The following is a 12,606-nucleotide window of genomic DNA, read 5'->3' as shown; positions in this document are numbered from 1 at the left end:
TACTCCTTTATTGTCCTAGGATTTGCGTCCTCATGGCTGAAGGTTACTTAACTTACTTTACCAACAATAGCAACAAACCTGAGATCAACCTGAGATCATGAAGAAAACCGGATAGCCATGATTCCAGCAAAATGAATTGTTTCAGAGAGCTGTTCTTAACCAGCAGTGCAATAAACCGGGAAGTTCCTGCTGTGTCTCCACGTAGCCTCACTCCATGGAGCCCCACCCAAGCAGAGCCTCAGTGCTCAGGGTGCAGACCCAAGTCATCATCAGTGTTGTTCCAAGCCCTGCTCCACTGCTCCTCCTTCTTCTAGATGAGAATCCTGGAGTGGTTTGTGCTCAAAGGGACCTTAAAGATCATCCAGTTCCACCCCCTGCCATGGACAGGGACACCTTCCACTATCCCAGGATACTCCAAACCCTGTCCGACCTGACCTGGAATGCTCCCAGGGATAGGAAGCCACAGCTGCTCTGGGCAACCTGTGCCAGGGCCTCACCCCCAAACAGGGAAAGATTTCTTCCCAGTATTCCACCTAAATCTCCCCTTTTCCATTTTGGAGCCATTCCCCTTGTCCTAACCCTGCAGTTCCTGATGAGCTGTAGCCCTGGCGGTGCTGAGGCCACCTGTGGCCATCGTGGTGCCACCTCGGGCACCTCCTGTGGCCTCCCCCTGAGTATCCCACTCCCGTGACACCTTCTTGCCCTACGAGACACAAAATTTATCCCCCGACGCCTGTCCCTAAACCCAAGCACAGCACCTCAGCCCTTTGGGGCTGTCCTGCACCTCAACAGTGGCCCTTTGTGACAGCGCCATCAGTGACTTCACAGCAGCCACGGGACACGGGCCACGTCACAAAAGCAGCAGAGGGGGCCCAGAGCCGCAATCCCACGGTGAGAGCCGTGGGATGCAAACACCGCTATTCCAGCCCCACCACGGCCCCGCTGTTGAGGTGTGGGACGGCCCCGGAGGGCCGGGGAGCCGCGGGGTTTCGGGGAGAGGTACCTGCAAACAGACTTTGTGCCTCTTGCAGGGCGAGATGTCATCGAGGGAGGACACTCCGGAGCCCAGCACCTCCGCTGCCGGCACCAGCCAGGCCGCCGGGGCCGCCGGGGCCGCCGGGCCGCAGGACAACAGCCAGGAGGAGGCCTCGTGCCCGGAGTGCCGGCACATCAGCACCGCCTGCTCCAGCTCCTGCCGGCACTGCTTCTGCCAGCTGTGCCTGTGGGACTGGAGCCTGGGCGAGGCCACCTGCCCGCGGTGCCAGCGGCCCACGCGCCACCCCTACCCCCAGCACGTGGCCCTGTACCACGAGGTGCAGGACCGCGTGTACGACAGGAAGCGGAGATGGCGCGGCCGGTCCGCGCGGAGCTGCTCCGGGAACTTCGGGCCCTCGGAGAGGAGGCCAAGGAGATCCATGAGGTGGCCCCGCGATGGCCGCCGACGGTCCCCGGACGGCCGGGGCAGCAACTCCCCGAGGAGGAGGTGGTCGCAGCAGCTGAGAAGGGCTTGGGAGGACACGCCTGAAGAGGGACAAACTCCCAGGTTGGAATGGGCCATCCCGGTCTCCTCGCAGGGACGGCGATCCCGGCGCGGGCCCCGCAGGTCATGGAGCCAGCAGGAACGGTCCTGGGGCCGCCGCAGGTGGAGCAGGGGCAGGGAGCGTTCCCGTGGCTGGGACAGACCCTCCAGGAGAGAGCAGGACACCCAGATGGGCTCCCCCGAGCATTCCGCAAGGCAGAGGCGCTGGAGGAGCTGGGATGCCGATGACAGACACGCTCCAGGGTCCCGACACGATTTCCCCTCAGACAGGAGTGAGACACGCCAGTCAGAAGACTCTGATTCCTCTGGACAACAGCACACAAGGAGGAGGCAAAGCCGGGGCAGATCCCACAGGAGAGGCCAGAACTCCCAGGCAGGCTCCCAGAGAACGGTGCCCTATGAGCGCTCCAGAAACCAGAGGCGCTGGAGCAGCTGGAATGGCAGACCCACTCCAACGCCCCAACATGACACCGCCTTGAGGAGGAGTGACAGACACCAGTGGGAAGACTGGAGTTCCTCCAGGCAACAGCGCGCGACAAGGAGCCAAACCCAGGGCAGATCCTACAGGAGACGCCAGAACTCCCAGAGAGCCTCCCAGGGAAGGGTGCCCCGCAACCACTCCACAGGTCAGCGGCAGTGGAGGAGCTGGAATGATGACCAGGGACATGCTCCAAGGTCCCAGCGGGACAACCCGGGCTCCTCAGGGAGGCGCTGGCAGCAGCGCAGGAGCTGGGGCCGTGCTGGGCGCAGGGACACATAGCCCACCCTCCCAAAATGGGAATTGCTACGCTCAGGCTCGGCCCAGGGTGTCCAGGCAGGCTTTGGTGATCTCCCAGGATGGAGCCACCAGCTCTCCCCTGGACATCCTGTTCCAGGGCTTGACTTGCTGCAAATAAACAAATGCCACTTGAGCCAGCACTCCCTTTCTTCTTTTTCTGTTTTTTGCCACCTCAGATATATCTCCACAGATATTTTGGAGCATCCCATATCCTTGGGTTGCCCTCATGAGTTTCATCCTTTCCCTCTGTGAGCTCTCCCAGCATCGTTAAGTGCCTGTGTAGATCAAGGAAGGAGCTGAGGGGCTCTTCTCCTCTCCATGCCCTCACAGCTTTTTCATGGTTGAACCTGACTTGGCTTTTGCCTTTGCTTTCCCTTCAGCTTTATCCAGGAGCTGAACTTCTCAAAGCTGAACCCAAGCTTTGCTGGGAGAAGTTAGTACCCCTTAGCACTTTTTCAGTGGAGCCACAGCTTGGTACAGGAATATTTTCTCCAAAAACCCACGGTGTGGCTGATACAAATCAGTGCTAGAGGTGCCCAAGCCCAGCTCCAGGGCCAAATCGTGCCCTAAACTTCCCTCCCAGCTGTCATCCAGCCCCTGTCCCCAAATGCCAGCCTTTGGAATCACCCCACTAACCTGCAGTGTCCCATTGATCTCCAATTTGGAGTGTCAGCATAGCTGATCATCCCGCTAGATACACATTCAGCATGTGGGATGTGGATTTTGCCTATGGATACATTCTCTGCTGGATGGAAGGAGCCTGGTCACATTGGATCCCTCTTGCACTGCAAGAAATAATTGGGAAAAAGCCATAAAATTCAACAAATGGTGCAAAGCATGAGCCTGGGCACACAGGAGGTGGGCAAGGATCCTCGATATCCACATCATGCTCTGGTAGAGCCAGTCCTCTGCTTGATCAAGTTTATTTTTCTTCCACAGAAACCTGCTTCAAATACACCTGGAATTCACTCATTTTCCCAAATATACTCAGAAGGTGGGCTCTTGCTACCTGGAAACCACACACAGCCTCAGGTGGGAGAAGCACTGCTCAGCTCTGGAGGTGGCCACACATAGCACCAAAACCATCCTGGTAGTTTCCCCCTATATTTAATTTTTTCATTAAATACAAAACTTCTCCTCAGGTATAAGCTGATGTTTGTTTATCTCCTGGAAAATCCTCTCCCTGCCTCTCTGAGCATGGTGCCAGGGACCTGGAGATGCTGGATATGCCCACCTGAACATACACACACAAATATTTCACCAGGAAAACCCTGGGGAAAATGCAGCATTCAGTGTGGATGGGTGTTGGTGGCAGAGCCACTATTTTAGGGTAACAACAAGGAAGAAAATTCAGACAATTTCTGCTGAAGTAAAAAACAAAACAAAATTTAAAAAAAAAGGATCTGGGAAAAGTGCAAAGAGGCTGAAGGTCTGAGGGGAGTGCTGCCCTCGGAGGTCTCTGTCCCAGAGCTGCCCAGCCTGGATTCAGGAGGTCTTTACAAACACTGGCACCTCGGCCAGGCTGGCAGAGTAGTTCCTGAGCATGGTACCGCCATCAAACACTCGGGCAGTGTTGGTGTCCAGCCAGAGGTGTCCCTCTCCTGGCAGGTAGATATCCCTCCACGTCTGTCCCTTCTCTGTTATTGGAGCCACCAGGACCTGCAGGGAGAAGACAAAAAAAAGAAAAAAGAACTTCAGCGGAGGAAGGAAAAGCCAGGATGTGCGTGTTGGGATGAGATGGTCACCAGGGAATCCTGGAATGGTTTGGGTGGGAAGAGACCTTAAAAACCATCCAGTCTCACACCCTGCCATGGGAAGGGACACCTTCCACTAGACCAGGTTGCTCCAAGCTCCATCCAGCCTGGCCTTGGACACCTCCAGGGATGGGGCAGCCACAGCTCCTCTGGGCACCCGGTGCCAGGGCCTCAGCACCATCACTGGGAATTCCTTCCCAATCCCATCTATCCCTGCCTTCTGTCAGTTTAGAAACAATAATGCAGTGCAGTGACATTCCTTTGACTGGGATTGGGATCATCCCTGCCTGCAGCTGCCCCAAAATTCCATCCAGTTTATATTTTTGAAAACAAAAAAACCCATCAGAAATGTGTGTTTCTTGCAAAACCTTCTTCCCAGTGATAGAGCCAATGTATTTCCCCCTTCAAGGAGCATTTTTCCCCTTGTTTCATGGGAAAAGCCATTCCCAAAAGCAGTTCCCAACATTCTGAGACTCTTTATTCCTGCTAAATCCTTTCACTTCCAAAGCTGATAAAGGGTTTGAGGGCCCTAAGTAAGAGTTTAATGAGGAAAGCCAAGCTTTTCCAAAAAGCAAAAACCCTAAAACCCACAAAACTCAGCTGCTTTGGCTTGCATTTAAATCTGCTCAAATCCAAGTCCTGATTTGTACTTGAGCAGTACTGGATTTACAGGAATAATGCAGAATTCCCACCTCATCTCCAATAAGGAACTCATCCTCTATGGTGAATGCAACGGGATCTGTGGGGCTGAGCCACCAGGCAGGTCGGAAGATGGGGTATCCCAGGCTCTGCCACTCCTCACTGTATTTTAGGAGCAGTGGCACAACAAAGTCCCGGTGCCTCTGGATGCACTGGCGGGTCAGATTCAGGACCTGCAGGTGGGGGACAAGTCCATGAGGAGCCCAGTGTCCAGGAAACAGCAAAGCAGGGAAGGCGGGGGAAAAAAAAAACTCCAAAATAAATAATTAAAAATTTAAAATATGTGTTCCCTTAGGAAGAGAAATTACTGAATTGGAATGTCCCGATCAAGTTATGGTACAAATGGGGTTGATATTGGATATTAATTGATTTGGATATAAATTGATATGGATATTAGTTGGATTAATTAGATATATTGTATATATTTAGATATTAATTGATTTGCATATAAATCCATTGGTAATACATTTAAATCCATTGATAATGGATTTAAATCCATTGGACTTAAATAGCTTTAAATCCATTGGTAATTGTTATAAATCAGCTGGATTTAAATCTATTGATAGCAGATATAAACACATTGGATTTGAAGAGATTTAAATCTGCTGTTAATGAATATAAATCCATTGGATTTAAATTTATTTAAGTGCATTGAAAATAGTTGTGGATCCATTGGATTAAAATGGATTTAAATCCATTTATATTGAACCTGAATCCATTGGCTATAAATGGATTTAAGTCTATTGATAATGAATATGAACCCATTGGATTTAAATAGATCGAAACCCATTGATAATGGATATTGATAAATCCACTGGATTTAAGTGAATGTAGATCCATTGACAATGTATATAAACCCATGGATTGAAATGCATTTACATCTATTGATAATGGATAGTAATTAATTGTATTTAAATGGATTTACATCCATTAATAAAGGACCTTAATCAATTTGATTTAAATCCCACTGATAGTGTATATGAATCCACTGAACTGAAGTATAATTCAATCCATTGATAACGGACACAAATCCCTTGGATTTAAATCCACTGGTACTTGAATCTAAACCCACTGATAATGGATTTATTCCCACTTCAGTGGGAAGCTGAGACAGCAGCTGGCAGGAGATCCCTGCCAGGCCTTCCATGGCTTTTGGGGGCATTGGCCATGTCAGAATCCCAGTGTGGGACACGTACCCAGGTGTCACAGCACAGCCAGGGCGGGGTCCCAAAGGCCATCACGGGCAGGAATGTCACAATCTGCAGCCACCTCACAAACAGCTCCGGGTCCCCCGGGGTGACTCCAGCCTCGCTCCCTCCTGTGGGAACATGGAGCTGAAGTGAGGGCCTCCCATGGCATGGAAAGGTTCTGGGGAAGCCTCAGAGCTCCTTCCATGAGCTTCCCTGGAAATGGCACAAATCCCCCAGCACTGAGAGCTCACTCAACCATCCACAAATTCCTGTTTCCTGCAGAGGCTTTTCCCAGCTCTTGCAGCTCCCAGGCTATTGGGACACAGCCCCTGGCAATGAAATGCTCAGCTCTCTCTGTGCAGGAGGATCTGCACTCCCACCCATGCAAGCCAAGAGCTCCAGCACCTCTTTGGGAAGCAAACTCCCATGCTGGAATTGCTTGAGCCTCATTTTCTAAGGAAAACAAGCTAAAAATAGAGGCCAAATTGAAATATTGCTCTCAACCCCTGTTTCAGGGCTGTTGTTTAGCTCAGCTCTCCGTGTTTGACACTTCTGCTCAGCCCCTGCACTCTCAGGACATGTTCTAAACAACACTAACTCCATCAGCTCCAAGAAAAAGGGAAATGGATCCACTTGGCCCTAGTTAAAGGTTGTTTCTTGCCCGTTTAGAGTGCTTTTATTTCAGGATTTCTGCAGCCATCTTGCTTTGGAGCAGAAATACAGACTTGGAGCAGAGCTGCTGGGGTTTTAGGAACATCCATTCCCCAGCCAGGGCCTGGGGATGCAGATCCTGCCTGTGCCAGGTGGGATTTAGCCCAAGCCAAGCCCCACAGGGGTGGGCTGTGGTGGAACTCTGGGAAGGGCATCCCCAGAGACCCGGCTGCTGCTGGAGCTGCCTGGCAATATTTACAGCATATTCTTTTGGTTTTAACTCCTCACGTTTTTTCCCTGGTCACATTCATCCCAATCAAGCCAGCACAACAGAAGACTGGGGAGAAAAATGCTCCAAGCCTTCCCATAGCACACCTGAGTTGCAAATGTACCTCCCGTGCCTGGAAAAAGGCTGCAAAATTCACTGCAGAGAAGCCAGAAATTGGAAAAAAAATTGGAAAACCAATCCTTACCTACTGCATCAGGGATGAAGAAGTTGTAGCCCAAGAGGCTGTAGTGCAGCACAGAGGGGATGAGCCCCTTCAGCCCAGCATGGCTCCAGTCAGAGCGCAGGGGGCTCATCTGGACAAACAGTGGGAGGTGACTGGATCTGGAGAAACAGCACAAACTCTTCAAGGTGAAATTCCATTATCCCACTTGGCTTTGGAGTCACTGGGGCCAGATTATAGTCCCAGAATGGTTTGGGTGGGTAGAGACATTAAAGCCCATCCAGTGCCACCCCCTGCCATGAGCAGGGACACCTTCCACTATGCCAGGCTGCTCCATGCCCCATCCAGCCTGGACTTGGACACTTCCAGGGATGGGACAGCCACAGCTTCCCTGGGCACCCTCTGCCGCGGCCACACCATCCTCACATCCCACAAGGATCATTGACTCCAACACGCTGCCTTAGCCCACTTCCACACCACTTCACTTCCCTGAGTGCCGAGAAGCACCTGGGAACACCAAGAACAAATTCCAAGCACCAGTTCCACCATCCCTCAGCAAGCTCTTGTGCCCATCAGCTCCAGAGAGGGCTCTCCCTGGTGCCCACCTGCTCCCTGCACTGATGACGGTGCCATTGCCCAGCGTCGCCAGCGCTGCTGCCAGCGCCTCGGTGTATCCATCGCCCTCCAGCTCGGCAGGAGCAGGGACATCCTGCTCCAGGAAGGAATTGCCCTCCACTCCCTCGAAAGCCACATAGGTGGCCCCCAGAGCCTGCCGCAGGCGCCGGGCACGAGCCAGGTACCAGCCCAGTGCGGCCTCGCTGGTGACGTTCAGGCGGGCGCAGAGCTGCCCCTTCCAGGTGGTCAGCAGCGGGATCTGCGGAGGGGGAGGATGGAAATCCCTGTCAGATCCGTAGAATGTCCTGTTGATTCCGGGGTGCAAGGCTGGGGGATGCCACGCTGCCCCCACCCCGCCCTGCGCTGTCATGGTGCAGCACATCAAGGTGTAAACTCTCCCTAAAGCCCCCAAAAATCCCTGAGTTGGTGGCAAAGGCATCATTAAAATGACCACACAAAGTGGAGCTGGGGAGTCTTCTCAACACTGGAAATTTTAAAGTTGCTTCCTTAGGAAAGAGGAGGGACGCTGCTTCCCCCAGCACTGCTGTGTCCCTTGATAAAATAATAAACCTGAGGGGGTTTATTTGGCTTTAATTCTGGTTTGGGGGCTGAGGGGGGCCCGTACCGAGCTGGCCCCGGGTCGGGGCTGGCGGCTGAGCCAGTATCCCGCGGCCTCGCCGCCACGCAGGGAGCGTAGGAAGAGCGGGGAGGTGACGCCAGCGTACGGGGACAGCGTGATGGAGAGCTCCAGAGGTTCCACCAGCGCCGGGGCCTGCCTCTTCCTGCGCTCCGAGGGCACCAGGTCCTGCGGGCGGGAAAGGTGGGAATAAGGGGTTTGTAGGAGAGGAGCACCACGCTCCCCACGTGCCCGGAGGGTGGCAGAGCTGCCGTACCGTGGCGGCGAGGACGGCGGTGCCGCGCTCCCCCAGGGCCACGACGCCCTCCTGAAGGCGATGCCGCTTCAGCCTCCTCACCAGCGACCTCAAGCCTCGCTTGATTTTGGCGGCAGAACCCTCCGGGCCGTGGTAGCGCCAGATCGGAGACCTGCAGGGTGGGAAATCCCCGGTGAGGTGCTTGGGAGAGCGAGCAGGACGCTTGGAAGGGTTCCCACCGTGGGGGCAAGGAGCGCTCACCCCAGGAGCGCCGTGTCCGGCAGCGTCCGAGCCGCTCCCGCCGGAGCGCTGGCCGTGTGCCGGCGGGCGGCCGCCACGTCGGCGCTGACACAGAGCTGGTAGTGCAGGGGCTCCGCTCGCCCCGCCGGCGTCTCCAGGCAGAACTGACGGTGGCTCTCCAGAGACAGGAGCAGGGACACGTCGGGAGCCACTGTCACCGTCACTCCTTTGGGGAAAAGTGGGAAAACGGTGTCTCGGCACGCACACGGCTGCTCCCGGTCCTGGGAGCCGCAGGTATGAGCGGAGCCTGACTGGTGCCGAGGCTGATCTGGGCTGATCCCACCACAGATCCAGCTGTGCCAACCATCCCCACCCTGCTCCTGCTATTCCCTTGTAGAGTCCAAAATGCCTTTCAGGGGCTGGATTTCTCCCTTTCCTGGCCTTTTCAGTGGCCTCAGCAGTGCAGGGCAGCTGCAGGTCAATTGGATTAATTTGGGGTAATACCTGAAGTTTGGTGTTCTGCGGAATAATCTAAATATACCCAAAAAAATGACACCAGCAGCTGAACTCCTGCCTGAATCCAGCATCCCACAGTGACATCAGGGAGCCCCAAAGCCACTCGAGTGGAGCTGGGGATGCAGCAATGGGCACAGATCTGGGCTAAAAAAAAACCAGGTACACCAAGAGCATGGGATGTCCCTGGAGTGACTTGGACCACCCCATCCTCAGGCACTCAGCTTCAGTATCAGCTTTCCCACAGAGATGAGGCAGTGTGGGATCCATCCCAAGAGCCCTGTTGCTGCTACATTTGCAGGATATTTTATTCCCAGAGACATCTACGCTGCCCTTAAACCAGCTGCTTTAGAGGTGAGGAGAGGGGCAGAGAAGCACAGGGAGGGAAGCTGTTGGACCCTGGCCAGGGAAGGAGGTGGTTACCTGTGGATCCCAGGAAGTACCTCTCCAGGAGGGGCCCGAAGCCGTCGGGGTTTGCGCTGAGGTCGCCGCTGACCAAGGGCTGTGCAGGGCTCTCGGCGTCGTTGAGGGGCCAGCGCTGAGCACGGATGCTCGGCCCTCCGTACCAGGAGACATTGGCCATGGAAAAACAGTCCTGCAGCCAGGAAAGCATCATCAAAGAGCGGGAATACTCAGGGGGAGCAGGAAAGCCAGACTTGGAGCAAACTGTGCTAGTGGCAGGTGTCCTTTTTGCAGCGTAAAATTATGGTTTCATTTAAAAAACAAAGGAAAAGCAAGACGTGCTTCCAGAGCCTGCCAGTTTTTGATGGAGGAGCACAAATAAAACCAAACTGCCACAACAATCACACTTCTGCACCCACCACAGTTATCAGACACCTCTGAGTCGCAGGGGAAAAGATGCTGCAAAGGTGTGAGCAAAGAGATTCTGCAGGTGTGAGTGGGAGAGGACAGTGGAGGGAGAAATTCAAGGAAACAGCTTTAAAATGCACTGAGGGCACTTTCAGAAACCCACTTGAAAAATCTTGTATTTTGGTTTGCTGGTTTGTTTGGGATTTTTTTTGTTTGGTCAGGCTTTTTATTTGGTTGGCATTTTTCGTTCAGTGTTTTTTTTCTCTGTTTTTCTTTTTTTTTTTTCCCTCTGTTTTACTTAAAAACCACATTAAGCTCTCCAGCTGCCTTCCCCAGAATTTCTGGGGTGAATCTGCAAGTGCAGCTGTCCCCACCTCTAAAATAAAAGTTCTCACAGAGAGCTTTTAGCCCCATCTTGATCCCTCATCCTGATGGCACTAGCATCCTGAGGGTGACACATCCTCCAAGGCATAGCTTCCTTCTTTCCCAAGGGCTGATGACAAGAATTTCCCTCAAGAGACTCAGTTTGGAGATTGGGGCACCTCTCATAGGCCTGACAGGGCTCTGGCACAGTGGACATCCCCATCCTTGACCCACCTCCTGCCAGAAATCATCAGTTTTCACTTCAAAGCTCCTCAAACTTTCCCCTTTCTGCCAAATCGAGGGATCAGCAGGACTTAGCATCCTCGTGACTTCCCAGGCAGGATGGGCTTCCCCGAAAGCCCAGAGATCTGGGGCCGTGAAGGGGGCCTGGGGTGGCAGAGGGGACTCAGAGACTCCCCCCCAACTTTATTCCCAGTCCCAAGGCTTCGGAGCCTCCTGGAGTCCTGAGCTCGGGGGCGCAGAGAGGTTAAGTCTCTCCAAGGGGTGGAGAGAGGAGATGTAAATTATTAAAGTGGAAACCCTGGAGGCTCGGAATAGCTGTACCAGGTGTCAGCTGAACTCATTACACCAGCTGGGAAAGAGGGAAAACAGTCTGTTCTGAACTCAGATTTCGCTGGATCATATTTTCCAACGGTTTGGGTTTTTTTTAACAAGTGGGGGAAAGCCTATTCTCTCTCACTCATCCTCTCAAATGCCTCACAGCAACGTCAGTGGAGGAGACCGAGGGTTTGTGCTCAGGCAACACCTTCCACCCCCCCAGAACGGTGCCAACAGGTGATGTACGGCTAAAGGGCAACAATCCTCCATCCTAGAGAATCCCATCCCGCTTCCCTCCCTTTCTGAGAGCTCCCCACAACTGGACGCCCTGCTTTGACAGCGTGTCTCCTTCCCCTCCTAAGGCTCCTTCCCAGAGTCTGCTTTTATTTAGCTGAGGGAGAAAGCAGGGAATGGTACCAAAAATGTTTGCAGCAACGGACACGGATTATTCCCATCCCGCGGGAGCTGCCCATTGTGTCTGTGTTGGAAGAGACCTTCCCGAGGCTCTCGCCAGCATTGTCATCTCCAGTGGGTATTTACTCTGTCTCCATATAAACACGGCTCTCCCACCCGGGGTCACCAGCGTGGCACCGCCACAGCATTTTGGGGCTCAGCTTCAGAGCACGATGCTTCCAAAAGGTTTTCCCCACCCGGATGTGGAAGGCGGGGAGCCACGGCCACGGTGCGACCCCACAACTGAGCTGGGGGATGATGGTCAGGCCAGAGCCGCCCTTGCGGGATCCCAAAGGGCTCGGAGCCGGACGGAGGGGCCCCCGTTACCTTCAGGGTCACGTCGGGGCGCAGCGGGGTCCAGCGGACGCCGTAGCACTCCGTTCCGGGGGCTGCCGGCGGCTCCAGGGAGAGCCGGAGCTCGGCGTCCTCCTCCCAGGAATAGCAGAACTGGCCGCCGTCGTGCCAGCAGCGGTCGCGGGGCGGCGGGGGCTCGGTGGCCGGCACGCTGCCCACGGCGATGGCCAGCACGGGGCGGCCGGCCGGCAGCGCCCGCAGCAGCAGCGCCCCGCGGCCGCGCTCCCACAGCATCCCCGCGTCCCGGCCCCGCAGCACCCACTCCTCCGGGGACTGCTCCAGCGCCTGCCAGGAGATGATGCCGATGGTCATGGCGAAGAAGACGGCCACGCCGAGGCAGCCCACGGCGCCTTTCCAGGGCTCCGTCATCTCCCTGAAGCCCAGGGTCCAGGTGGACTCCGGGATTTGGCCGGTGTGGCGGGAGAGGGGCATGGTGCAATCGCAGGGATGCGGCGGCTCCGCTGCTCTCTCCTCCTGCAGCGGCACAGGAAAGGAAACCCTCTGGGACAGCTCCAAAAGATCTTCTGGGATAGCTCCAAAAGCATGCACAAAAAACTAATGAATATAATGTATATATAATGAGATTTTAAAAATAGTTTAAAAGAGGGGAAAGCTGCCACTCTGTTCTCTCTGCACTGATCCTGAGGTAAGGGGAGTCCCTTCCGCAGCCTCCTCTACAGCAAATCCTGCTGCTGGGCTTGGTGACGGTGGCTCAGCTCCCAAAGCCAGGAGCTCAGCCCCTTGGCACAGCCAGCAGCACCCAGTGA

At 54.5% G+C, this 12,606-nt stretch overlaps 1 protein-coding gene across 1 annotated transcript; it reads right to left on the bottom strand.

Annotated features, from left to right (window-relative positions):
• Positions 1-3,559: 3,559 nt before the first annotated feature.
• LOC311154810 (SITS-binding protein-like) lies at positions 3,560-12,271 on the bottom strand (the record flags this gene model as incomplete). The annotated part of the gene is made up of 10 exons (XM_084207581.1): positions 3,560-3,977; positions 4,765-4,944; positions 5,968-6,089; positions 7,086-7,222; positions 7,667-7,935; positions 8,302-8,481; positions 8,570-8,720; positions 8,810-9,014; positions 9,725-9,896; positions 11,813-12,271. 10 exons carry the CDS (start codon positions 12,269-12,271, stop codon positions 3,804-3,806), a joined length of 2,049 nt encoding a protein of 682 aa, XP_084063707.1. The 3' UTR covers positions 3,560-3,803.
• Positions 12,272-12,606: the final 335 nt, after the last annotated feature.

The sequence above is a fragment of the Fringilla coelebs genome (genome assembly GCF_963513975.1).
Source record: "Fringilla coelebs genome assembly, chromosome: 6".
NCBI classification, from domain to species: domain Eukaryota; kingdom Metazoa; phylum Chordata; class Aves; order Passeriformes; family Fringillidae; genus Fringilla; species Fringilla coelebs.
The sequence above is the reverse complement of the archived record's forward strand: the minus strand, read 5'-3'. Positions and strand labels throughout refer to the sequence as shown.